Below are 25,488 nucleotides of genomic sequence, written 5' to 3'. Positions count from 1 at the left end.
GAGTGGAGCCTTGGACAAAGAAATGCAGAGCGCTGGAGACGACTTGATTGGTAGCAGCGACTGCAGCGACGATGATGGCAACCGCAGTGGCTCGGATAGCAAGTTTAGCTTTCGCTGAGCAGGTGGTTGTGGTGGTTGTGGTGGTGCTGGTGCTGGTGTTCTCAATGCAATGGTGAGTTATGCGGCCAATGAAGGCTCGTGCCGGCAAAGCAGGGCGAAAAATGCTGCTATCGCTGCTGTTGCTGCTGCTGCTGCTGCTGATCTTCTCGGACGACCCTGGACGGATAGCGACGACTCCAACGGGCAAATGCGAATTGGGGTTCGCGTTGGTGATTGACGGCCAATTATTGGTAAAAAATGGTGCCTCGACAGGCCCGGGGTGAATTGTGCAAGTCTGCAGCTGACTGGCCGAGGACTGACCTGAAATGGATCGTGCGTTCAGGGGGTAAAGGGGAGCGGCCGAGATTGGTATAGCGTGTGAGTGAGCCCTGAGTCTCGTTCCCGGCATTTTGGGAAAGCTCAGCAGGTCCTGGAGCCTCCCGTTCTGGAGCTTTCGGAGCCTCTGGAGCCTCAAGAGGCCGATAAGCTGGGGATGCCTTCCCAAGTTCCCCGACGCAAAACAGGCTCCCGCCTTACTGGTCGTTTGTGGGGTGGAAGGAGGGGGGGCTTGCTTCGAGACCGCCTCGGGCTGCCGTTGATGCAGGAACCTACCTTCAATCGCAAAGTGTGGTGGTGTGTGTGTCTGCGCGCTTGTCTTGTCGTTGCTTGAATCCTGCACGACGGGCGGACAAGATGAGATGCTCCTGCCTAGGTACACCACACCCGGTTGCTGCTTGGTGTGTCCTTCACTGCTTGCTGGCTTCCAGGTCGAGTAAGGTATTTCCAGTGGTGGCTGCTGCTGTCCTCGTGCGAGAAGCCAACGTCCAGATGACGGAAGCTTGTTCTTTTTGTTTTTCTTCCTCGTCTTTGCCCTCCTAATTTGTCGTCGATACAGGTTCGTGGTCGACTAGCGTCTGTATCCGTATCCGACTGTACCAGCTGCTCTCCAAGAAACGATGAGTCGCAAGATACCGCAGAGCACAGTTGTCGATTTCGGAGCGCCGCCGTCGGGGTTGTCGGCCACAAAAACAACAAGAAAAAAAAAGCCGATTGCAAAAGAATCGAGGATGCAAAAAAGAGACAGCCAACGGGTTAAAAACCAGAGGCCCCGCCGCCGAGGAGACGACAGATTTCGACAGTCGGACGTTCCTTCAGGCACTTTTTGTCACAGATACAGAGTCGAAGCTTCCACTCACGCGTCGCTCGGTGGAGGCGGGAGGGTTCACAGTAAAAAGAAAAGGAAAGGAAAGGAAAATCGAGACACGATACCGGAATCCTTCCTCGCCAATGAGCCGTCCCAACAATATGTGACGACGGCCGACCCAAACCAACCTCAAAGCCTGCAGCCATCCCAGAAGTTCCTCAGCCTGGCAGCTCCCTGTCTTGCCGACTCACCAGACATGGTGCTTTAAATTGACTATTTTGGATTTTGCAGAGATTTTCACCCAGCCTGCCGCTCGCCCTCAATCATTGCGGCTGGGCAACCTTTCCTGCTTGGCTTCAGGTGACGCGCTACGCCGTCCGGGACCCATTGAATCATCCTGGCTCCCCTTGTTCCCCGGAGCCTAGGAGGCCAGGATTCGACGGGGTTGTCCGGGTCGGCAGGCACCTTTTCACGCGTTGACAACTCGCTCGTCGACACCTTGCGGCGCAAGTCGCGAGAGATACGGCTCTGCTTTCCGGCCCGTTGGGATAAGAGAAAAGATGAGGGACGTTCCTTCGGGATGAGGGCGACGACGCAATACGATCCGAGCACACTATCCAACGCAGGTCTTGAAAAGTCCTCCCTTTTGTGGGATGGGTCGCTCAAACGGCAAATCGAAGCGCTGCTTCGTCAGAGGCTCTCTCGAAATTCTCCAAGAGGTACAACGGCTGAGCTGCGCCAACAAACAAACCCCACGCCGCGCGCCCTTTCTCGTGTTCCGATTCCCGTCATCTTTCCTCTGCGCGGTGATCAAGCAAACGCCGTCGCAGCCAACCCGTCTGTGCGTCTCATCTCACACACAATGGGATGCTGCCATGTGCGATACTTCGACAACCCGAAAAGCTGACAAACTGGTCAATTCGATACGGTCTCTCTGTGCTCTCCTTTGCGCACACGTTATACCCGTACCGAGCTTTCCAACCGGCCCAAGGAGAGATCAATAAGACGAGAAACAAGCACCAGAAGGGGACGCTGATCTACCAGGTTCCCCAACACAGCTGCCCTAAGATCCGACCGATCTCTCGTTCGAACCGCAAATTCGTGTTCCAATTCTAGCAACTACTGCACCACAGATACGGCTAGTGGGGCGGTGATTCCCGCCATGCAATCTGCAACCCCTGGTCATGCATAACTTCGGCCGAGGCGCGGTACGCGTTGAGGATACCAGACAATGAATGACCCTAGTCTAGTAGGCAGCGCGCGGACGAAGTTCGATTATCATTATGCAGCATGCCGGCTTCATGTTCACCAACTTCGTCGCCACTCTAGATTCCACAGTCCGACCACTTATGCATCTGACTTACTCCGACTGGGAACACGGAGTTCTGGAAGACTGACAGAGCGAATATCTTACCAGAAACCTCTTACCTTGGCTGAAGTTGCTGTCTCGTTGCGTTGGCTTCCCGCTGCAGATTGAGTCTTGAGTCTGATTTCTGGACAAAAAGGGAAGACGGCACTGGTGGGAAAATGGTACTTATCCCTTACAAGCGGAATGATGGTATTGCTGGGTGTCTCGGGTTTCTATTGTTCATGTCCTTGAGACACGAAGGAGGGTAGGACATTCCGTCGATCGTGCTGTTGACTGAGACAGGCGGCTGCACGCAGTTGTTCACTGACCAGGACTTAGGCTGTCGCTTTCTACGATCATGACTGGAAGACGATGCGGTCGTGGTTGATAGCAAACAATTCGGTTTTCCGCACCTCCGCCAAGTCACGCCCCATACTCAACCACGGATTTTAGTTGCTTCGATGTGTGATCAACAACTGGAAAATATGTCAGCGAGACACGGCCATAGCTCATGGAGGAATTGCGGGGAGACGTATAACACCCGACTCTCAGACATGTTACAGCTAGCCTCGTCATCCCAGGAGAGTAACACGATGACAGATGTAAGTCTTGACGTCTTGATTTCCTACGCACACGCACCCGAAAAGAGCCCAAGCAAGGCGGTAAAACGTGGCTCGCAACAGGGAAAAGCGATTCTGCTTTGGCCTGCCTAGATTGGCAAGTAATCAACGACGACGATCGTCGTCCGATTACACTTTGCGCCGTGGTTGTTAGGTGCAATCGAGGAAAGCATGTTCCTGGCGCAGCGAGGAGCATTGGAACCTCGCAAACTGCGCATTTACTTGTCGGGTGGGGCCAGGAAAATTGAACATTCTCATCCCAATATGATCAAAAGTGATAACACAGAACTGGAACGGACAGGGCTGGGAGAAATAGTTGGACAAGGCCTCGGTCACCTTGATAGAACACATGCTCATCCGAAGTGGCCAGCGGTGTTGTACGCAGCTCTGGAGCCTGCCCTCTTCCGGCTCTTGTATCCAGTTGAGACTATGACACGGATTCTTTCGATCGATTCCACGGCAATTTCTGATTGTCTCGTGACACTTGGGCGGCAACACGGTTCGCATCTGATGAGTGTCAGGGCCGTTCTATATGGCAAAGGCCTCGGAAAGCACAAATCCCACCGGCAGACCTTCCCTCGCTCGTCCCGGACTGGATTCGGATGGGATATAGAATATGAGGGGGGCGGGGGTTAGCTAGTGATGGCAGGATGCGCGAAGCAACTGTCCATGTTTTGTTGGGGCGGATGTCTACGGAAACCAAGCATGCAGCGAAAGGCTACAGGAAGCCAAATGCTGCTACCCGTCAATCAAGGACGATTACCTAGCATAAGGCACCAACGTATGAACTGCAGTGCCGAGCACAAGTGGCTGGCCTGGCCTGCTTCCGATGCTACTCGACATATTCGCCGTGGGCGTTCCTCGAAGCAGCTCTTGGGCGACAGTTCCTGTACGAGAAGGTCGGAGCCGCGAGCCGCGACGGGTGATGGACAAGGTTATTGGGGAGATGTCATGTGCAGGCCGCAAACTTGGACGTCCTATCTCCAACCCGAGTGTCGTGCAGGCGGGTTTGGTTCTAGATGACGGCCGAGAAGGCAAATAGAGGGATGAGATGGCTGTTTCAAGTGCCGCTACTTCGTGTATGGCGCGAGGACCGAGGCACGGCACGATGGCAGTACCTAGTAGACGTAGACGCAACGAAGACGATTGCAACGTGAGCATGCCGTGGCTACGTACACTAGGACGAGAGAGGTGGAGATTGTATAATATCCAATGCATGATGCTCACGGCTGCGGTTGTGGTTTGTTCCAGGTTCGATGCCGAGTTGATTGTGGTTGATGACGGGAGGCGCTGGGCGAGGTTGCAGCGGACGGGAGACACTGAGGTGGACTGGACGTGGACGCTCCAGGTCCCTTCACCCCCGGCAGACGGCGTGGGTAGTGGATCCGTACAGGGGTAAAAGGTGGACAGGGCGGCGGGAGCAGCCTGCCGAGAATCTGGAGAAAGCAGCCCGGGCAGCTGGGCTTGCAGCCAGTGGTTTGGTGGGGGTGACGTTGGAGGTGCATCACACTCATTACCATCCCTGCAGTAAGCGGCATCCTACCTAACGCTTACCATGCACGGCACGCAGGAAGAAAGTGGCCGGATGGATGGAGGAAATAGTAGGTACCAAGGGGGAGGGAGACACAGGAGTTCGGCCAGCTGAGCCAGCCGCGAGTCTAAATATCTACCTACCTGCCTTGAGGTAGGTAGGCATGTCAAGTAAGGTACTTCTGTGTGAGTAAACCATAGAGATCAATTACCTTACCTTGCTTTCAACTCTTCTTCCTTCCACCTCTTCCTCCAATCCCCCATCCTCCGCCCAGTTCTTTCTTCAACTTCACATCCATCCCAACCGTCGAGCACCTCCTACGTAGTAGCTGTCATTCCATGCTTGGGATCAGGAACTGTACGGATACCTCGCCACTTGTACTCGGCGCCTCGATCTGGAACACACCGACTCAAGCAGCTTCCGGCTCGACGTCTTGTCCAATCACGGAGCGGTACCTTGCCTTACTTCCAAGCTGGCCAGGGTACCTTCAGCAGCTTAACACCTGTGTCTAGCTCAGGTAGGGAAGGCAGGGACGATCCAAGTCGCCACCAGTCCAAACTAAAACCACGTCCATTCCCGCCGCGACAAACCACTCCTCAGCTCGTGGCGCTTCACTCACCCTTGAACGACAGAGCCGGTTCGGTCGCACGTACACACACACGACAAGTGGCACGCCGCCGTCGCCGCCGCTTCCCCCTCTTCCTCCTTTTCCTCTCTCTTTCTCTCCATCCCTTTCCTTTTCTCCCCCCTTCTCTAGTCTTGAACGACATTGTTCCCGCCCGCCTACTAATCTCCAACTTTCTGGCGCGTATACTGTGTCGGATGAGGAATCCTCAAAACCCCTCGACTGCCTGTCCCTAGCCCGGACTCGCACGTCTCCGACTCGAACCAGACCAAGTCCCCAAATCAAAGGAAACCCACGCAATCGCAACACTCACGAAATAATAACGAAGACACGACGCAGACACAGCGGAAGCCGCGGCCATAGAAAGCAAGCAAAGCCCGTTTTGGACATTCACATTCCCTTGGCCATGTCCGACGAGAACGGCCCCCGAACACCGATGTCGCCGGTAACGGCCACGAGCAACATCAGTAGGAAGCAGACCGTGTCCTCGCCGGGCGCGACACCATCACCAGCCCCCTCGGGTCACTCGATCAAGCGTTCCGTGACGGTCGATGAAGCCTCGCAAATGCGGCGTAGGATGCCTTTCGGCCAGTTTCCGACGGAGAACTCATTTGTCGAAAGAGCAGGTCTCCATAGAAGGAGGAGCTCGACTTTGTCGGATTACAGCTTCGGGGAGGCTAGAGATTTGCTGAACCCCAGGCCTACTGGCGTATCGTCGACAGCGGACGACATGTCAAACTGGGCTTCGGTGCCTCTGGCATTCGCCCTTCTCCCGGCAGTCGGCGGTCTCTTGTTTAAGAACGGGAGTGCCGTAGTGACGGACGTGATGCTTCTAGGCTTGTCAGCAGTGTTTCTGCACTGGTCTGTGACGCATCCTTGGTAAGTCCTGGTGTCGTTGCTGTTGCTCGCTGCGGGGGACAAGACCATCCGAGCACTGACAATCTTGCCCAGGAATTGGTACCACTCGGCACAGGCCGTACGCGTCCGGGCAGAAGCCAACACGAGCGCCGTTATTGACGACGACAGCGAAAATGAGCAAGCAGTGGGAAGTCCTTCGTCAACGGCCTCCACCCTCAACGGCCACGCGGCCAACGGCGGCATGGATGACACCTCCGAAATCCCTACCACTCCCACGTCTTCGGTGCATGAACAGCCACCGAAGGCCGTACACGCTGGGAAGAAAGATGACGCTATGGCCGAGCTCTGGGTGCATGAGATACTGGCTCTGGTGTCATGCTTCATGTTCCCCATGCTAGGCGCATACTTGCTGCATGCAATCCGCGCGCAGCTGAGCCGCCCTTCCGAGGGTTTGGTATCCAACTACAATCTTACAATTTTCCTACTGGCAGCAGAGCTTCGTCCGCTCTCCCACCTGATGAAGCTGGTTCAGTGTCGGACGCTCCAGCTTCAGCGCGATGTTCACGTGAACCCTTTCAAAGAAGAGACCGTTACACCCGATCAGGTGAGAGTGTTGATGGCCAGGTTGGAGTTGCTGGAGTCACGACCTGAACCAATGCCAATCAAACACAACGGCAATTCGGACAACTCGAAAATAAAGCAAGAGGCTGCGATAGCCCGCGATGTTCGCAACGCCATCCAGCCCGATCTGGATGCCCTGAACCGAGCCGTGCGACGGTACGAGAAGAAAGCTACGGTGCTTGCGTTCCAGACCGAGTCTCGGTTTGCGGCCGTTGACACCCGCCTGAACGACGCCATTGCTCTGGCTGCGGCGGCGGCGAAAAACAGTGCCGCCCGCCCAGGGTTTCTACAGTGGCTGGTAGAGTCTGTGTGGGCAATCATCACCATGCCTTTCTATGCTGTGGTTGCGTTGCTCGTGCTGCCATTCAAGACGGTCCGCGGGCTCCTGAAGCGTAAGAAGAAGCAGTTGCCGGAACGAAGCTCGAGATCGAGCCGCAACGGCAAGGCCATGGGCCACGGCAGAGTAGCGGCGGACCGGCCACCGAGTCGCGTCTCGAAAAGATGATGCGGAAGGCGGCGAGTGGTCTGAGTGAGAGCTCATCAGATATATGTGCTTTCGTGGAGTCAAAACGGTCAACAAGGGCGACCACGGTCAGGGGATTCAAAAAGGGTGGTTCAAGGGGATGACGGGCGGCATACGGTGAATCGGAATACTGGCGTTAGAACGGATTCTCGGCGCATGGCTTGCGCTGGATTGATGAGCATGACTTATCTTCTATTAGTGTCGAATCATAGTCTCGACGATACATGGCACGACCGCGCTTCGACGTGACATTGCCACGATAATCTCACCTTGGTGAAATCACCTCCGTCCTGGAACTGTTATCCGTACTTTCACCCGTGAACTCGGCAGAACGAGATCGACTTCGTCGCTGTGACAACTTGCCTTCGAAACATGGATGGTCTGTGATCGCGAGGTTCGATCCATGCCACCGTAACAAGTCTGGTGGGTTTTGAAACTTGATATATCGACCTGTTGGACGTAGAGTAGACACGAAGACGGTCGAACATCAGTGCTGCCACGTGCCGCTCGCTTTGCTATTCACAACAGAACCTCCGCGACTCGACTAGAACCAGCAGCCTGGGCCCCCTTTAAGGTTGCGAGAACACGTTTTTCGAGTGCAAAGCCCAGGGGAAAGAAAATAAAAGTCAGAGCAGAGGCAAGTCAAAGCGGTGTGCGCGCACACACAATGGTATTGTGCGCGCCAGGCCAGCCGCAGGGCATCTCAGCGCCATTGTGAAGATGCCCCGCGGCCTCGGCAAGATAGGTGGTCTCTCCATTATATGATGGTGACAAGGGGTTTCCGCGGGAAACGGGTGTGCTAAACGGCGATCAGAAAGCGCCAGCTAGGCGAGGCCCGTTCGTACGCACAACCCCCGAGGGTTGGACGGGCCCGCCGTTTTGGATCCGGCTTGCTCAAGGGCAACTCGCGATCCTGGCGAAGATCCTTCATTGGGGGGGAGGAGGGTTGGTGGCACCGACCCGCGGTTGCCCAGCGCGGGTTGGCCGGGGCTGGGGCTGGGTTCGCGATGTCGTGGTGACGACGAACCACGGCGCGGGAATCTCGGCAGACATGGGATGAAAACTCGGTTGGTCGAAGAATATGCCGTAGACTTGGATGAGTCGGATGTCTTATTCCGTGGCTGTGAATGCTTGTCCAGGATTGGCATTGAGCTGGAAAGTATCGTCGCAGGGGAAGCCCATCATGACCATGCCCAGTCTCCGCAACGTCGGACGAACCGTTCAGGAAGAATGGTTCAGTCAGTCAGTCAGTCAGTCAGTCAGTCTCGTCGGAACATTTTGGGAGCGGCATGATTCGAAGCATGCCCCCACACGATCTTCCAACGAATTGAGAGACGGCTGAAAGACCAGCCACTGGTTCACGGGAGTCCGCAGACACGGCGCTCGGCAGGCAGCAGGACGAACTAGTCAGTCGTTTGCGTCGGACAACAGCGGTGGAAAGGTCCGGTGTTGCGGCGCCGAAATTAGGTTGTTTCTTTTCTTGGTATGCCTCCCGGCTGGATTTAGTCAGCTTATTCGATTTTGGAGCTGAGTGGCGGTGATTCCGTTCATGATTGAGGCGGGAAAAAAAGATTTTCGAATAATATTCCTCAGGATCACCAGAATGGGGGAGGCTCATGCATTGAGGCTTTGCTCGTATCAAAGCGGGCAAGGATGCAGAAACCCCTTTATGCGATGAGGCGCAGAGCGGGTGGATCGAGTTCAACGTCGGCCGTTGAAGATGACCATTCCGACGCAACGACCATGTGTCGATCGGAATCCTCTCAGGGTTCTACTCTGTTGGTTGTCGACAAGGCGGCGACAGGCAGAAACCAGACGAGGTGGAAGAAGGCGAGAACAAGATGAACGGCATTCCTTTCTTGCGAGACGAGAGCGTGCGCCGAGGAATGGGTGGACCTTCCATCTCGCAGGCGTCCTCGGTCAGACGCCTCCTGGGGGGGAAATAGCCGCTTGAACGATGTTTCAAGCCAAGTAGCCATTTGACCGACAGAATACAGCCGCCGATGAGATCTGGGCAAGATTGTTCTGTATCATCCCATGTACCCTAAAAGCCATTGTTTGCCAATGCACGCCTCCGAAACAAAGCGTTAGAACAAGATGCCGTTGAAAAGGAAGCTATTGAATAAACTGGGCAAGAAGGAAAGAGTCGGAATCGGGTGAGCCCAATGTGCTTATGACTACATGGTCGTGCCAATGGCCCGGAGCTGATCAGACAATCTGGGACAAACTGTCTCTGGCCGGGGGGTAAGGCTGTCTTGTCTCTCAGCCGTCAAAAGCTCTCGTGACGTAGGTAGGGATATCGCTATCGCCGGGCCTCGTCCACTGCCGCGAAGTGTCATTTGCTTACAGCGAGGGAAAGTTTGGGGCAAAAGCCCAGGTGGCGCTTGTTTCGAGAGGTTGGCATGATGGAGAGTTCCAAGATGCGTCTGCGGGGTCGGTGTTGATTGGTGATCAGACTTTGCGTTGACTTCTTAGGCCAGATTGGCAGAGTTCTGGAATTTCCCGAGAGCGAGACGGGGTAGGATTAAATGATTGGATCGTGTAGAATTGCGATGGGCCGTGGTGAGACTTGTTACCGTAAGGACTTTTGAGTGGAATCTCGAAATCTTCCAGGTTGATCGAGCCAACGGAGACGTTGACACAACGGCCTCGTCCTGGTCTGTCACGATGATGTGGTTCTGACGGAGACGGGATAGTGATACCTTGGCAGCTTGTCGGGATTCTGGATATGTGGTGGATAGCAACGTGGTATCGACGAGATGAAGGCTGTCAGAAACTTCACAAGGTCCCATCGCGTCGACCGGCTTTGGCCATTGAAGTCGTGCTCGGCCTTGGAAACGTGGTGTTCGTTTGTTGTACCTGAAGTGCTGAGGTCGAAATGGATGGATGGATGATGGATCTTTTCTTTTCTTTTCTTTCCTGGTTCCTGGCTAAAAAGCCCTTTAGTCCTAAAGAGGATTAGATCAGTCGGGAACGGTAACTGGGGTTTGGACTGCCTTCCTGGGTTGCCCTGGCCTGGCCCTTGCGTTTGCTCGCTAACGACGGCGCCAGTGAAGCAGACGGGATGAGGTGGTCTTGGTCCCGGCGCGCTGGTGCGACTTTTCATTTTAACGCATCGCGACTTTGGAGCAAACCGCGCCCCCTTGAGTACCTCTATTTTTCTCACCACATCAAGCTGATATTTACAGGTCAGGATGGGTGGCTGCAGCCTGCAGGCGGCTCGAACTGGTCATGTCCTTCGCCAGGAATTCATAGATTCCTTGCGGGCGCCACCGATCCCGCGGAGGGCCTGATTTACTTCGCAATATTCGGTCGCGTCCATCGCCATCAGCACTGCAGTAAAAGTGAGACAAGCAGCGAGAGACGTCGGCCGAATTACCTTGGCTTATGGATGCGGACTGAAGATGCAGTCGGCGCCGCTAGGAAAAAGGAAGCTCGCAAAATGCATTCACCAGTCACCGCGCACATAAGGTACCCCGGTGGCCCAACGCGTCCGCATCGGGATACGAGGCCATGCCTGATATTGGACATTGGAGGTTTCCCTCTGCCATTTACGGTAACCAAGACGGTGTGGCGGTGGCAGTCTCAAGAATCAGGGCGAAATATTATGCAGCCCAGTAGGAGTATGGCCAAAGTGATTTCCACATCACCACGATGTGGCCCACGCCGTTACCATTGACAGTGGAGTGCTGTTGCCATTGATGCGAGAATGCACGCTCGTCACTGCGCTGCTCTGCTCTGCAGCTGCACCAGAGCGTTGTCGGGGCATTTCTTACGGCAACCTAGAAGGTTACCTACCTACCTACCTACCTTTAGGTAAGCTAAGGTGAGGTATCCGGGAATATCTGAGAACGGACTGCGGCGAGGGGTCACCTGCCTTGCTTTTACTTTTTACCTGGACATCGCAGAGACTAAGTGGTGCAAGAAAAGACCTTGAGAGACGTCATTCGCGATGGAAAGAGTCTTCTTACGGGTGGTGTTGGTCTTGTTCACCAAGCTGGGCTATCCTCACCTCACCTCTGATCCCGCGAGCACGCCCCTCCTCAATGACCATCTCATCTCATCCCATCTTCCATCTCAATTTCTCTCTCATCCCAAGCCTTCCCTTCCATCCACATACTTTGGTGCTTGGGTTGCTCACACCCCACGGACCCCTCTTTCTCTCTTCCCCCCTCCATCATCAGCCTTCCTCTTCTTTTCTTGCCCCTTGTTCCTGATTGTCTTGTGCTACCTTGACTTACGCATACCCATCCGATTCAACGCTAACCGTGGGATATGCCGGGATCGCCCCCTGTCCCTGTAATTTAGGATGGATGCGCCTCAACTTCCGACGTCGAGTTACCGCTGCGCATGAGGTGCCGGCTTGCAGGTTACATCTCTGCCATCCGTATCCGCACCTAACATCATCTTGCTTCCCGTAATCGCGTCGACACCTACCTGCTTCGCGTCCAATATTCAATTGCATTGCAGCTGCATGCCTGCCTGCTCTCCGTTTGTACAAGTCAGTGCCGTCCTCGGCACGACATGTAAATCCTCAACCAGGATTACCGCCAAGGTACTACTTCTAATGGCCAACACGCCGTGTATCGAATGTCGAATCCAATGCTTGCTTCCCTTCGCCTTTCGTCTGGCCGAGAGCCGCAGGTAACTCGGCTGTATTCTACGCCGCCAAGTAGACTGCTCATCCTTTTGGCTGGCCACCCGCTTTCTTCTTTTCTTAGACCCTCCATGGTCGCGGCTCTCATCTCCTGCACCCGCGTGCCTTTTGCCCTCCTAATCCTGCCCGCCATGGCTCTTCTGCACCCCGGCTAGTTGTCTGCTCGTCGTCAGACGACCGCACCGAGCATGCAACGCAGCCCCGAGCTCTGAGCTCCGTCCGACCTCGCAACTTCTTCTCACCCTGCTGTCCCTTGCACCCCGACGTCCATGGCCGAGGACTAGGACTTCGGATGCTCATGCAATGACTCCGATTATTGCCCCTCCGTTTGCTAGTCCCATGCACTCTCGAGTAATGAATCCAGTTGCCCCGTACACCGTACAGAGTACAAACGCGTTGGAGACCATCGAGGGCCCTCTTTGCCCGCATCTCTCATTACCTACGCATTCGTGATGGACGAAGCACCGCCGTGTGCTCCGCTCCGCTGGTTCCTCGTCCAGTGCTACCTTCGAAATCCACATCCCTCAAACCATGGATCTTCCCCTCCGGCATTAGGCCCTCCTCCATGTCCTATATAGTTTGATCACCTCCGGGTTGATACCCCTCCACACGACAGCTGGGCCCTTCCCTGCCCTTGTCTCTGCCTTCTTTTCTTCTCCTCCCCCTCTCCTATTGCCAGCCTCAGCTCTTGGAGAGCTGGATTGTCTCATAACCCCACTGGTCTCTGGGGTTAGAATAGCACCTCACCTTCACCTGCCTCGACGTCCTTCACTCGACTAATAACTCCCCTCCCCGGCCTTCTCTTCCGCTCGCGCTTAGTGTCCCGCTGTTTCCTCTTTGCCGGCATCCCTCCTTCCGTCGACCTTGATCATGCTCGAGACGCCCTTCATTGTCAATCACTAATTACATTCTCCCGCGAGGCGCCACCGGGGCGAGAACGTCGGAAACATCTAATTCCCCTCGACAACATACGGCCGGGCAGGTACAAGATCATCATGGCGAGATTCAACCGTTTCTTCGCTTGCGCTCTTCTCTTCCTTTGCCTCCAGCTCGCTGCTGGCCACATCGTTCCAGTATTAAAAAGGCAAGAGAGCTCTGCGGCGGCCGTTACCTCTGCTACACGAACAGCAACTCGAGATGGGGGGCCAACTTCTTCGTTGATCCTCTCGGCCAGCTCAACCGCAGTCTCCGTCCCGGGATCGATCTCTGTTTCTCACACTCCTTCGAGCACGTCGGCATCGCCAACCGCTACTGATGGGATCACTTTCGACAACTCGACCCTCTTCAACAGTATGTACACACAAACACAGCACCGCTGCATTCTCTCATGGCCAAAATATTTAACATCTCCCTAGCCACGATCCCAGAAGGCCAGCTGCCTCTCGAACCGAAGATCACCCCAGGATGGGCTGTCGCTGGTGTCATTCTCTTGTGTGTCGGTATCGTTTACACGCTCATCGGCATTAGACACCCGGTCATGCACAACACCCTTTCTGTTGCCTTTGCAGCAGGCTTGGGCATCACAGTGCTGATTGTGTATCTCGTTCCTTTGCCTGTCAGCAACGGCAGTCAGGGAGGATTCGTAGTCGCCGCGATACTCCCGGGCGTCGTGGTAGGCATTGTCGCCTCCTTGTGGTTCAACGAAATCACCGAGTGCTTTGCATGTGGGCTCGGCGGCTTTTGCTTCAGCATGTGGCTGCTGTGTCTCCACGAAGGTGGACTGCTTTCTGGCGTAGCCAAGGTTGTCTTCATCGTCGTCTTCACGTTGGCGTCCTTTGCCACATACTTTACCCGCTGGACCCGAGACTGGTCATTGATCATCAACATCTCATTCACCGGAGCGACGTCAACCGTCATTGGCATCGACTGTCTGAGCAGAGCCGGATTGAAGGAGTTCTGGGCTTACGTCTGGCACCTCAACGACAACCTCTTCCCGGTGGGTACCACTACGTATCCTCTGACCAAGGGCATCCGAGTTGAGCTTGCCGCCATCATCGTGATATTCTGCGCCGGTATCATTTCCCAGAAGAGGTTATGGTCCGTCATCAAGGATCGGCGCACCAAGAGGCAGGAAGAATTGGCCGAGGAACAACGCGAACGCGACGAGGAAGAAGTCAACATCGGAAAGCAAATCGAAGCCGAGAATGCCCGCGAACGACGAGCTTGGGAGAGAGTTCACGGTGATCAGGACTCCGGCTTCGCCCGCGACAGTGAAAGTGAGAAGGCAGTTCGGTACAGCCAGAGCGCCTCCATCCGCGGATCCGGACCTCGTCTGGTCGCCGAGATGCAGGGCAGTGACGTGCCCCCTCCTGTCCCCCCGAAGACAACGACACAGGTTTTGATGACCTCTGAAAAGGAAAACGACGGCACGGTAACAGTGCGAGTCGCCCCAGACGGAGTTCCCGCAGGTTCTGATGCCGCTCGCGAACTGATTGACGAGAAGCAAGCATTGGTTCACACGACAGAGATCCACGATGAAAACGGTGCTGTTCCCCCGGTCCCGGAAGTGGTTCCGCTGCCGTTCAAGTTCCCGGTTTTCGACGATAGCAGACCTAGGACCAGAGCTTCCACAGTCGCGACAATTGCCGACGACGATGAGGACCAGGCTGACGCTGTCAGCAAGCGAAGCTCCTTCGCTAAGCGTGTGTCTCAGGGATCAGCCACCCTCATGCGAAGAGTATCTCAGCGTACTTCGGTATCACGCCACGGAAACATTCCCAACGAAGATGAGGTGGCTGTCCTCCAGCACCAGCACCTGCGGAAGCCGACTGACGACTCCATTGCTGCGACAATCGATTCCGAGAATGACAGTGGCACGAGCACCCGCCCAGACGCCCGTCTCCAAAGCGTCGCGGTCATCACCCAGTCTCAAGACGAACAGCCAGACAAGAGAGTCGCTGCCGCTGAGGCAGGATCTTCTCCCGAGGAAGCCATGGACTCGGAAGATGTGAAGCCTCCTGCACCTTCACCCGATAGCAATGCGGCGCAACCTGCGACAGAAGTTTTGGATGCCGCAAAGACTACAGCGGAACCTGGTGAGGAAGCAACCACGGAGGACCACGAGGCCAAGGACGCAGCCCAGTCCGCAACGCATTCACAGAAGGCGAAATCGACTGCCTCAAACCACTCGACACCCGTGAGCTTGACGAGAGAACACCTGCCATCTGCCCTTTCGAACATTGCGCTGCACTACAGGACGAATGAGTGGGCGAAGCATCTAAGCCACGCCGAAGCACCAGTACCGGAGACGCTGCCAATAGTTGAGCAACCGGTAGACAAGCCGCAGCGCACGGAAATCCCAGTGCCTGTGATGGTGGAAGAACTGAAGCAGACAGCTTTGACTGCAACTCCTGCCCCGGTCCCAACACCTTCGCCAGGCCCAATGCCTGGTGCAGGACCTGCCAGGGCAATGTCAACTTTTGTTCCACCTGCGCGAACTCACTCAAGAAACAACTCTTGGGGCTCGGGCATTGAGAGTGCCACCTCGCCGCCTCCAATGATGCGCCAGCAACCCAAACCCAACATGCACCACCGGAGGAAGTCGAGCAAGAACCAGATTCCAACCGTCCAGACCATCGCAGAAGAAGGCATCCAAATGCCATCCAGGTCTCCCAGTGTCGCGGGCGCTTCCGAGTACATGCCCTACGCCGCTTCTCCCGTCACACCTGGAGGCTTCGTGCCTCCTCCCCCTCCGCCGGGCATTGTGCCTTTCAGTAGTCCACAGAGCCTGCTCGCCCAGAGAAGCGTAACCCTACGCAACAAGACGTACGGCATTCTGACCGGAGCCAGCTCGACGCCTGATCTCGCCGCTGCCGCCCAACGCCCACCCAGCGAAGTGGGCTCTGTGCACAGTTACTCCGCGTACCAGCCGCAGATGCCAGCAGCTTCTCTCGACGATCTTCCTCTCAGCCAACGCAAGGAAATCATCCGTCGCCAAAGCAGCATGGGCACCATCAGAAGCTCCATGTCGGAGAAGAGGTCGTCAAGCAACCCTTATCTGCCGATCACGTCCGCCGAGAAACTCCAATTCGACTCTCACCAGCCAGTGCGGTTCTCAAACGCACCATCGCAGGAAGCTCGTGACGCGAGGTTAGCCAGCTTCCGCGATTCGGTCCAAAGGGATCTGCGAGCGGGAATGGCAGCCTCGCCAGCAGGTGCCAACGGACGTGACATGACCATGATGTTCCGTGCCGCAAGCTCCTCCAACCTGGCCGCGGCTCAAGCTGCCTCTCGGGAAGCTGACATGCAGAGGAACATCGACCTGCAGCGCAGCTTCTTGATGAGCCAGAAGGACGCAGAGGCCAAGCGACGGGAGAAGGAGAGGATCGAGAAGGAGCGGGCAAACCAGGCTTTCACTAGTCGTATGCAGACGGGTGAGATGTTTGACTTGCATCGCGAAGCCATGAGGAGGATGCAGCAAGGTGCGCGTGACTCTTGAGCGTCAAGTTTGTTCACATATGATACCTAAGAGGTGTTCTTATTTTCCTTTTTGTTCTTTTCTTACTATCTTTTGAATTCTTAGTATTGGTAGATACCCCGGGTCGCAGATACAACTGGGTTGCGTGGGAAACAGGACGTCGGGACTTGGATACCATGACGGATTATGATGCAGTCGCAGTGGAAAAAGAATCTGGCGGGTGGGAAGGTGGTGGCGTGGGAAGGGGGAGGCACGAATTCACTGAGAGATATTGGATAATGCCCACGCAGAATGGCAGGTCGGGACAAAGTCAGGTCCATGATAAGTCATAAACATAATGATAAATCTAGAAAATAGATGTAGAAGAAGCTTTTTAGAAAATACGAATATCTTAGAACGTTAGACGTCACGCCCCGGCCTTCACTCGCGTCAAGCATGTCAGACTGGGCTCACCACGCTCAGACGTCGTGACCACGACCGCCGTGTTACACGGTGCACAGCTCGCTTTAGAAATAAACCGAAACGAATCAATGGCTTTTCTATCACATCACAAATCTTTCATAGCGAATGCCAATGTTATTATAAACCAAATCAAGGATCTAAGTATAATGTGCGTTGTCGAAATTGTCCGGCCAAGAGTGTGTGTGTGTGTGTGTGTGTGTGGCACATGTCGCGCCGACGACCGCCGGCCCCAAATCTCCTCGGCCAAGCCGGCACGGCACCGATGCGGCGGACCCCGAGGCATGTGGCCTCGACAAACCACGCGGGCTATCAGTCCGTCCCATATCGCTGATGCTCACCGACCAACCACCTACCTGCCTTTCCCCCGCCGCGGGTGTTTGGTAAGATCAGCCGGCCGTCGACCTTTCACACGCATCATTTCGGACGGTCCCGACATCGGGATTCTGGCCGCTGCGGTCGGTAATAACCCGGCTCGCGAGCCCTGGGCGTTGGCGTCATCCATTCCCTACCTTGCGGACGAAGACATGTCCGGGAGGGGGGGGGGGGGGGTTGGATGTTGGTTGTAAAACTCGTCGCGGATGTCTTTTACGTGCCGAATTCAAGAATTTGTCGTGTCGTACTTTTTCCTTCTTCCCCTGATATATCCGGGAATTATTTGGACAAGTTTCCCCCCGTCTGTCAGAGTCCGTCGCCACCACATCTCCATTCGCAGCGGGAGTAAACGGGGCCGTCTCGCATCGGACTCCACTTCGCCGTTTTGTTTTGACAAACCTCCCGGGGCGTATGATGTCTCTCCGGTGCTCATCTCCGGAAAGCAACCATGGGCGGCTCCGCTGAGAACGAGAAGGCTTCTCGGCCTCGGCCGACTGTGGCGCGTATCCGGGCCAAGGCGGTCAAGATCTTCAAGCTCGTGCTGGCGCAGTGGTTGGTGATTGGGTTCGCACTCAGCTGCGTGTTCGCGTACTTCTTTCCGAGTGAGTAGAGGCGGTTGTGTGTTCGACGAGAGAAGCACGTTGGTGTCAGATCACGACTGACCAAAACAGACGTTGCTGCCAGAGGGGGACCGATCAGGTCCGAGTATTCCATCATATACGGCGGCATCGCCATCATCTTCCTCGTCAGCGGTCTGCAGCTCTCGCATACCAAGTTGCGGCAGAACGTCACCAACTGGCGGCTGCACATCATCGTACAGGGCATTAGTTTCATCGTTATACCCGTCATACTCCTAAGTAAGAACCCCAACCCTTCGCCAGACCGTGACCGGACGGACCACTCAGTAAACGTACGGACTGACTGACGGACGCCTCTGCCAAAGTCATAATCCATATCATAATCGCCGCAGGCGGCCTCCGCAATGGTGTCCTCTCAACCCCCATCATAGTAGGCATGGTCGTCGCCTCCTGCCTGCCGACGACCATCGCGTCCAACGTGGTGATGACGCGGGCCTCGGGCGGCGACGACGCGGCGGCCATCATCGAGGTCGTCATCGGCAACGTGCTCGGCTCCTTCATCTCCCCGGGCCTGATCTACGGCTTCATCCCCAAGACGGAGGAGTTCAGGGACTGGCAGCCCGCGAACCCGAGCACCCTCGGCGCCATGTACGGGAACGTGCTGAAGCAGCTCGGGCTGAGCGTCTTGCTGCCCTTGGCCGTCGGGCAGGTCCTGCGGTGGTTCTGGGAAAAGAGGGTCGACTGGGCGCTGAGGACGTTTTATCTCGCAAAGGTCTCGACGTTTTGTCTGATTTTGCTTGTTTGGTGAGTTGAAATGGATCCCATCGCGCCTACGAGGGCGGGCGCATCGGCCAGTCTTTTAGCGTATTAGCTAACGCAGGCCGACAGGACGACTTTCTCTGCTGCCTTTAAGACGGGGGCTCTCTACCAAACACCGCACGCCTCCATCATCTTCAACGTCTTCATGAACGTCGGGCTTTACATGCTCTTCACCCTGATCTGCTTCTACTCGGCCCGTCCGCCAAAACGGCTGTGCGATGCGGTGAACCCCCGCGTGGCCGACTCCGAGTTCATGCGCCGGTCGCCTTCCCTGCTACGACGGATCGTGACGGCGAGGCAGCTGTCCCGGGAACAGACCATTGCGGTGTGTTTCTGTGGCGCGGCGAAGACGACGTCGCTGGGCATCCCGCTGGCGACGGCCATGTGGACGCAGTCTGACGACCTCACGCGCGCTCTGATCCAGATACCGGTGCTGTTGTACACTATAGAGCAGGTTTTCATGGCACAGATCCTGGTGTACGTGTTCAAATGGTATTTGCGGAGGTCGGCCAAGGCAGAAACCTCGGCGACTGAGGACGAAGAAGGGTGTGGTGCCTCAGGAGTTGGAGAAGTGACGGAGCAGAGGGATGAGGAACCCAGCGATGGGAATACATCTTCTGGGACTTCGGTTCAAGCGGCGGAGAAGAAGGTTGGGCCACAGGAAGAGCGCAGTTGTGTTGCGCCTGGTAAGACGATAGCATGAAGGCATCGTGCGAGGACTGTTTGCATCGTCATATCATTGGATATGGAGCAAATGCCGCCACAAGTGGTAGTCACGCGGTCCGATAGAACGCCATTCATTTCGATATTTCAATCCCCGAATTGTGGAGGACATTTGGAAGAGGCAAAATCCATCTCGTTCGTGCTACAATTGTAGGGGGAGATTAATGCAATGTCTATACACAAGAAGAAACCCAACGCATTCCCGAAGCCTTATTCCGCGCGCCTGAAACGATGGACAGTGGATAGTGTACCCATAACCTTTCGACTCTACCAGGAACGCCCATATGCAATGCTAGGTAAACAACGATGCCTCCCAAGTCCTTGATCGAAACCTTTGGACATAGAGCCAAATCAACCCCCCCCGTAAAGAGCTTGGGCCCTGCTCTCCTTCATACCTCATCCTCTTCCGCGTCGGTATTCACGTCTCTCCTTTTCCTTTTCACTCTGAAGAATTCGCCCAGTGTGTCGCTCAAACTTCGTGGCCTGCCAGGCTGGTGCTCTCTGGACGCACCTTCGCCTGCTGTCCGAGTGCGCTCGGGAGGCCCACCGTCATTTCCATTCGATCTGCTCATCAGGTCTTGTCTTTCAAGGTCGCCATTCGTGTCATCGTCATCCTCGGGCATGTAAAGACTGGCTCTTATACTTGAGCGCAACCTTCTCACGGAAGCTCTGCGCAGGAGAGGACTTTCTGCGCTCCTAAGAAGAGTGTCCTTGACCACCGCGCTGACCGTAGATGACAACGGTGATGGAGAAAACAGCGGACCCGGATGGTACTGGTGACTGTGAGGCCGCTGGCCGAGCAACGGCGGACGAGGCGTGACTGGCCTGTCCGTGGGGAAGCTGGGTTGCAACTGCCCGTCGTACATGGGCGTAACTGGCTCTGACGGCGAGAAACCCAAGTGAGGAAAGGTTGATATCGATTCATCCGAAATTGTCCGTGTGCCCGGCGGAGGAAGCACCTCGTCTGCGCTGTTGCTCCATGGGTTGGTCAGGAGGGGCTCGGACTCCGCGCCGACAAGGTTTCCTGCTGACGCGGCGGTTGGGACACGTAGCGAAGGAATTCCCGAATCGCGCTGCATGCTGAACGGCTTTGAGCCATTGTTTGCCGAGTACGCAACGGAAGCCTTCGAGGACCGCCGCGATTTGGGAGACGGGATCGAGGTTGACGCAGGAGGAAGCGGTTGCGTGGTATCCTGCTCGGCGAGGCCAATCGTCTCCTCCACTCCGTCCACATCAGACATCCCATCTTCGATCTCCTCCTCTAGTCGACCACTAGTAATGAGGATGACACCGAAGAAGGTGAATAGACAGCCGCCGATAAACTTGACGGCTTGTTCAGCCGATGTTCTCTCGAAGTCTCGGTACAGGACGGCACTGCCAACAATGACACAGAGGGTGAATAGAACAAATTGTACAGGAATGACCTGGGTGGAGCTGAATCTCTGCAGAGCCTTGTTGACGTATCGCACCTGCATTACTGCAGTGAACAGAAGAGTGAAGAGCAGCGCGTATGTAACGGGGGTCTTGAAGGCTCCCAAGAGGGTCGATGAAAGCATGGAGGATACGCCTTTTGTAGAAAGAGCCGTGTAGCCGCCTGGGAAAGAAGTCAGTCAGTCAGCAGGGCGATGACTACCGCGTATCAACTGGATGACATACCAAATAGACCAACCAGACCAAGATCTATCAAGATGGTTCGGTGGCCGTATCTTGGGCTCGCCCACATCAGGACGATGATGAGTGATATCGTAACTGCCAGGTAGATCTCGAATTCCAAGGTCGTGATGGCACCCCAAACATCGTCGGGATCAAGCTTGGTTTCCTCCTGTTTGGCGCTCAGAACCACAATGACAACGCCAGCAACAGCAATAATGACGCCCCAGAAGTCGCGGTGCCTGAACTTTTCCTTGAACAGCATGGGCGCAATAATGCAGTTGGATATCAGGGCAACGACGCCAAGGGGCGACACAATCGAAGCGGGCGCGAAGCCATAAGCCAAAAAGTTGCCCAGCTCGCCCAAGGTAATCAGGATCTGTCCCATCCACCAGTATGGAGACTTGAGGTACGTGGAGGGGGCCTTCTCGTCGTCGCCGGAATAGTCGGAACCGGTGGACTCTTCGGAGCGGAAGGATCTTGTTAGGGGTTCGGTTTCGCCCGCATCGTGGTGTCCGTGGTCATGGTGTTCTTCGGCTCGATCAGCACTGTCGCGAGCGACAGAGCCATAGGGACCGGTCTGGTTTCCGTTCTGGGCATGTTTGAGGGCCTCTTTCGCTCTCCGTCGGACTCGGACGCGTTCTCGGTGTAATCGAATGTGTGCGTAGCGCTGGACGTTGAGGGCCAGGGCAATGAGGATGTTGCCGACAATGGCTGTGATGATGCCGATCAGCGAAGACCAGTTCTGTAGGTCCTTGTTGTCGTCGCCGTCGCCGTGGCCCGGTCGTGCCGCAGGGTCAGCGGCGATCACCACGGAGGCTATCATGACCGCCGGGTAAGGAGTAGTCGGAAAGAAGATGGGAAAATGGTGACCGCAGGCGGCAGGCGGGATCACAAGCGTATAACGTTTTCTGTTTTCGAACCAAAGATTGGTGCTAGTTAGGCGAGGCTGGCGATGCCTAATGACGACGGCGCTTCAAATCGATTCGCCCGGCATCCAAGCGCGCTGGATGGTATTGGACTCGGACGAATGTCGTATCATCTGGACAGCGACAGAGCACCAGCAACCCGCAACGCGACGGCGACAAAACGCACCGGAGAAGTCGGGAGCGGGAGCGGGAGAGGCAGTCAGAAAGAGTTGGACAGCAGATTGTTGTAGCCAGCCATGGGGATCTGCGGATGAGAAACGGAAATTGGTAGGAAAAAAGGCCGAGTTGAAGATTGGAAGCTTAGCTAGCGCAGCCAAAAAAGATGAGGCGATGTTAACCAAGTTTGAGATGGGCAGAAAATAGCGAGGACCTGACTGACGCTGATGCCGCGTGCTGCTTATCCTCTTGTTTCCTGGTCAAGTTCTTTCTTTCTCTCACACACACGCAAGACAAGACGCATACGCATACGCTACGGATACAGGCAACACTCCTCAATCCCCAAGAACTGGGTCCGACACTCGACGCATCGGTCGGCAAACCAGGACCGACACCTCTGACGCGGGTCTGGGCAGCAGGCACGTCCCCACATTCAATCACAGGCTTACTATAGTAGGTTGCCCGCGAGGTGCCCTGGTCACAGCTGGAGGGTCCACGCCCCCAGTGAAATCCAAATGGAAATGGAAATGGAAATGGAAACGGTCCCTGAACTTGTAAAGTGTGGCTTAGCCCCGGGTGATTGCTTCAATATGCCATCATGTCGGGTTGTGGCGCCCGTCGCTGACTTTGGAGCTGCCCGTAGCTTCTGAAGTGCATTTTATTCGCATCAGTACTGTAGATACTGCTGCTACCTAACTCGTGTCTCATGTGGAATGGCTGCACGTGTGCTGTACCTAGGTACGTACATAGGGAGAACGGTCGGGCGGGCTTCCTTTCTTCTGCCCAGCAGCGGGCCCCACCTCGCCCAGACTTCAATGTCCCGGGCCTTCATTTGTTCACCTGGAAGTGGCAGCCACACCCAGTTTACGCGGAATGCTCGTTAAAGGGCGGGTCTCCCGCTGGTTGTGGCGTCGGAAGCGACCGGGCCAACGGGACCACTGGCATTCGATGTCACCCTGACTTACATAATCAGGCCTGGTCCAATTAGAATGTGGACCTGTCGTCACCACACGTGCCGGGGTTCAGACCACTGGGCTGTGGCTGGACTCGGTCCCGTCATCCCCCGTAGCCATGGAATTCCCTCCCGGGACGGAGAGCCTGTCGAAGAGGGGGGCATTTGACTGGATATTTCCAGGGTATTCTTACTGGGTCGCTGGAATCTCCCGGCAATCGCCCAGTTGGTTCCATTTCCCAAGCCCGTCCAGTCCCGTCTGTTGGGGAATTGTCGGATCTTCAGAGTCTCCGAACTCAACTGCCACCTCATTGGATTCTCACCCTCACCCCGCCGTCGCGGCTTGCCACCAAGTGAGCTGATCTGATCTGATAAAACTCGACTTCGTCATTTTCATGAGACCTATGTTCCAACGACACCTGAACGGTCCCGCTGTCCATGAAGATTTAGGTGCTCTCTCTGCGTCCGGAAGCCTTCCGTGATTGCTCGCACACACACACGTTTACTTCCACTCAAACTCATACTTGCCTTCATCTCCCATCGACTGAGACAATTCGACTGTCCATCTCGAACCTCACCCAAGACATCCGACGAGCCTCATTTACACACATTCACAAATTCGCAATATGCCCGACAACGATCCCTCTGACAACGTCTTCATCCGCTTCAAGCAAAAGGTCGATGGCCACATCGCATCCGCTTTCCAGAGTGTTCTCGGCATACCAACCGTCGTCACTCACAATCTCAAAGGCCACTGGCCCGAGCCTCCCCGATCCCTCGACGATGACCGCAGGACCCCCGAGGATGGCACCGTCCAGCCGCGCACGCCGTCCTCCCAGTTCCCCCAGCCAACCGTCTTTGAACTCTTCTCCGCCATGTCTCCCATGCAGGCTCTCTTCAGGGCCGAAGAGTTCACCGAATCCCTCTACCAGGCTATGTGGATCTCGTTCCTCATAGAGTCTCCTTACTCGCCACTCGCCCTCCGCGACATGCCGCAGCCGACACCACAGGATCTTCCTGCGGATGCTGATTCGTCTCTCTTCGGTTTCGAGGACGCCTTCGAGGACCTTCTCATGGTTAGCAGCGGCCAGGGGTTGCCAGATATTCACGAACGGCACCGCGTGAAGAGGGAATGGAGGGAGCAGTTCCCCAAGGGACTTCCACCTATTCTGTGGCTTCACCAACTCACCCGTCAGGGTCTCTGGGACGGCTGGGCACCCAGGCCAGGCGTGCTCGAAGGAGCCATCAGCGAGAGATGGCAGCGCTGGCTGCAGGAGCAAGACGACCCGTTCCACGAACGAAGGGCTCTGCCCGCCCCAGGACACACCTCTCCAAAGGCACCGGACGCCAGAGAGCCTGACGTAAAGAAGGACGAGGGGGTTACGAGGAACGAACCTCGACAGGCGATGCAAAATCGTCCTGAAGAGGAAAACAGAGAGACGGAGGAAGATTCCTATTTTTCAGTAACGGGCAAAGCCCGCTTCAGCGGTTCGCGACAGACGGACACCGGCAAAACTCATTCTTCCACGAGGGATCTTTCGCCACAAGGCCTCCCCTCGGGCTGGAGAGTAGTAGAAAACGTACAGGAGCGCAACGACGGAAACGGAAACATAAGCGTCACCAAGACAGTGACGACCTTCAACGAAAAGGGGGAGGAGGTTGGCAAACAGACCGAGAGACGATCCGACTACACATGGTCGGCAAGCTTCTCGACTGGCGGCGGCAGCAACAAAAAGGACCAACAACGACAAGAGAATGACACGGACGAAAAGAGCAGCTGGTTCTGGAAATGAAAGCAAGCAATCATCACATCGCATCTCTGTCTTCTGCTTTGGGAAAAGGGGGTTTGGGTACTTTTTCTTCCTCGGGGCCTGTAAGTGACTAGTGTAATTTTGAGCAAAGATTGGGCAAATGAGAATGAAAAGTTGTAACAGGGCATGCAGTTTTCCTCCTTCATTCCCTTTCGGTCCTTCTACCCCAGCTTCCTGTTCTTCCCGGCCCGAACTGAGATCCTGCGAGCGCCTGGTAGATGTGGTTACTCAGGAGTCGAGCTCCGAGGTAATCTGGACATACCGACGAGCATGAGGGCATCAACAACCTCGGCGAGCAAGCCTCTGGGTGTCCGGACATTTGATGACACCATCTTAGATATCATCAAGCCTCGGACGGTTTTCTAAGCTAAGCCAAAGTCGACGCCAAGTGGCACGCCGGATTAGCTGCTTTAGCCTCCTCCTCCCGACGACGGCTTTTGCCACTGCGGGATGAACATGTGGAAGGAAGCCAACACAAGTTCAAACTATGTCAGCTCTGTTAAGCGCCTGATCCGATCTTCTTGAATTTCTCCACTTCCACACCAGTTCGTCGGGCTCAGCTCCGAAACATTGTTTCTCGTAGGTCGACACAT

The 25,488-nt window shown here is 55.6% G+C and overlaps 5 protein-coding genes across 5 annotated transcripts; 4 read left to right on the top strand and 1 right to left on the bottom strand.

Annotated features, from left to right (window-relative positions):
• Positions 1-5,773: 5,773 nt before the first annotated feature.
• On the top strand, positions 5,774-7,351 carry CkaCkLH20_10830 (uncharacterized protein; the record flags this gene model as incomplete). The annotated part of the gene is made up of 2 exons (XM_038893544.1): positions 5,774-6,246; positions 6,319-7,351. The coding sequence occupies 2 exons, from the start codon at positions 5,774-5,776 to the stop codon at positions 7,349-7,351; spliced, it is 1,506 nt and encodes a 501-aa protein (XP_038741093.1).
• A 5,929-nt stretch (positions 7,352-13,280) lies between these two features.
• On the top strand, positions 13,281-16,464 carry CkaCkLH20_10829 (uncharacterized protein; the record flags this gene model as incomplete). The annotated part of the gene is made up of 2 exons (XM_038893543.1): positions 13,281-13,320; positions 13,382-16,464. 2 exons carry the CDS (start codon positions 13,281-13,283, stop codon positions 16,462-16,464), a joined length of 3,123 nt encoding a protein of 1,040 aa, XP_038741092.1.
• A 1,261-nt stretch (positions 16,465-17,725) lies between these two features.
• On the top strand, positions 17,726-19,377 carry CkaCkLH20_10828 (uncharacterized protein; the record flags this gene model as incomplete). The annotated part of the gene is made up of 4 exons (XM_038893542.1): positions 17,726-17,879; positions 17,949-18,134; positions 18,221-18,659; positions 18,744-19,377. The coding sequence occupies 4 exons, from the start codon at positions 17,726-17,728 to the stop codon at positions 19,375-19,377; spliced, it is 1,413 nt and encodes a 470-aa protein (XP_038741091.1).
• Positions 19,378-19,786: 409 nt separating this feature from the next.
• On the bottom strand, positions 19,787-21,873 carry CkaCkLH20_10827 (duf803 domain membrane protein; the record flags this gene model as incomplete). Its single annotated transcript, XM_038893541.1, has 2 exons — positions 19,787-20,991; positions 21,054-21,873. 2 exons carry the CDS (start codon positions 21,871-21,873, stop codon positions 19,787-19,789), a joined length of 2,025 nt encoding a protein of 674 aa, XP_038741090.1.
• A 1,837-nt stretch (positions 21,874-23,710) lies between these two features.
• CkaCkLH20_10826 (uncharacterized protein) lies at positions 23,711-24,877 on the top strand (the record flags this gene model as incomplete). Its single annotated transcript, XM_038893540.1, has 1 exon — positions 23,711-24,877. The coding sequence occupies one exon, from the start codon at positions 23,711-23,713 to the stop codon at positions 24,875-24,877; it is 1,167 nt and encodes a 388-aa protein (XP_038741089.1).
• Between the last annotated feature and the right edge of the window lie 611 nt (positions 24,878-25,488).

The sequence above is a fragment of the Colletotrichum karsti genome (assembly GCF_011947395.1).
Source record: "Colletotrichum karsti strain CkLH20 chromosome Unknown Scaffold43, whole genome shotgun sequence".
Classification (NCBI taxonomy): Eukaryota; Fungi; Ascomycota; class Sordariomycetes; order Glomerellales; family Glomerellaceae; genus Colletotrichum; species Colletotrichum karsti.
This window is presented reverse-complemented; position numbering and strand designations above follow the sequence as displayed.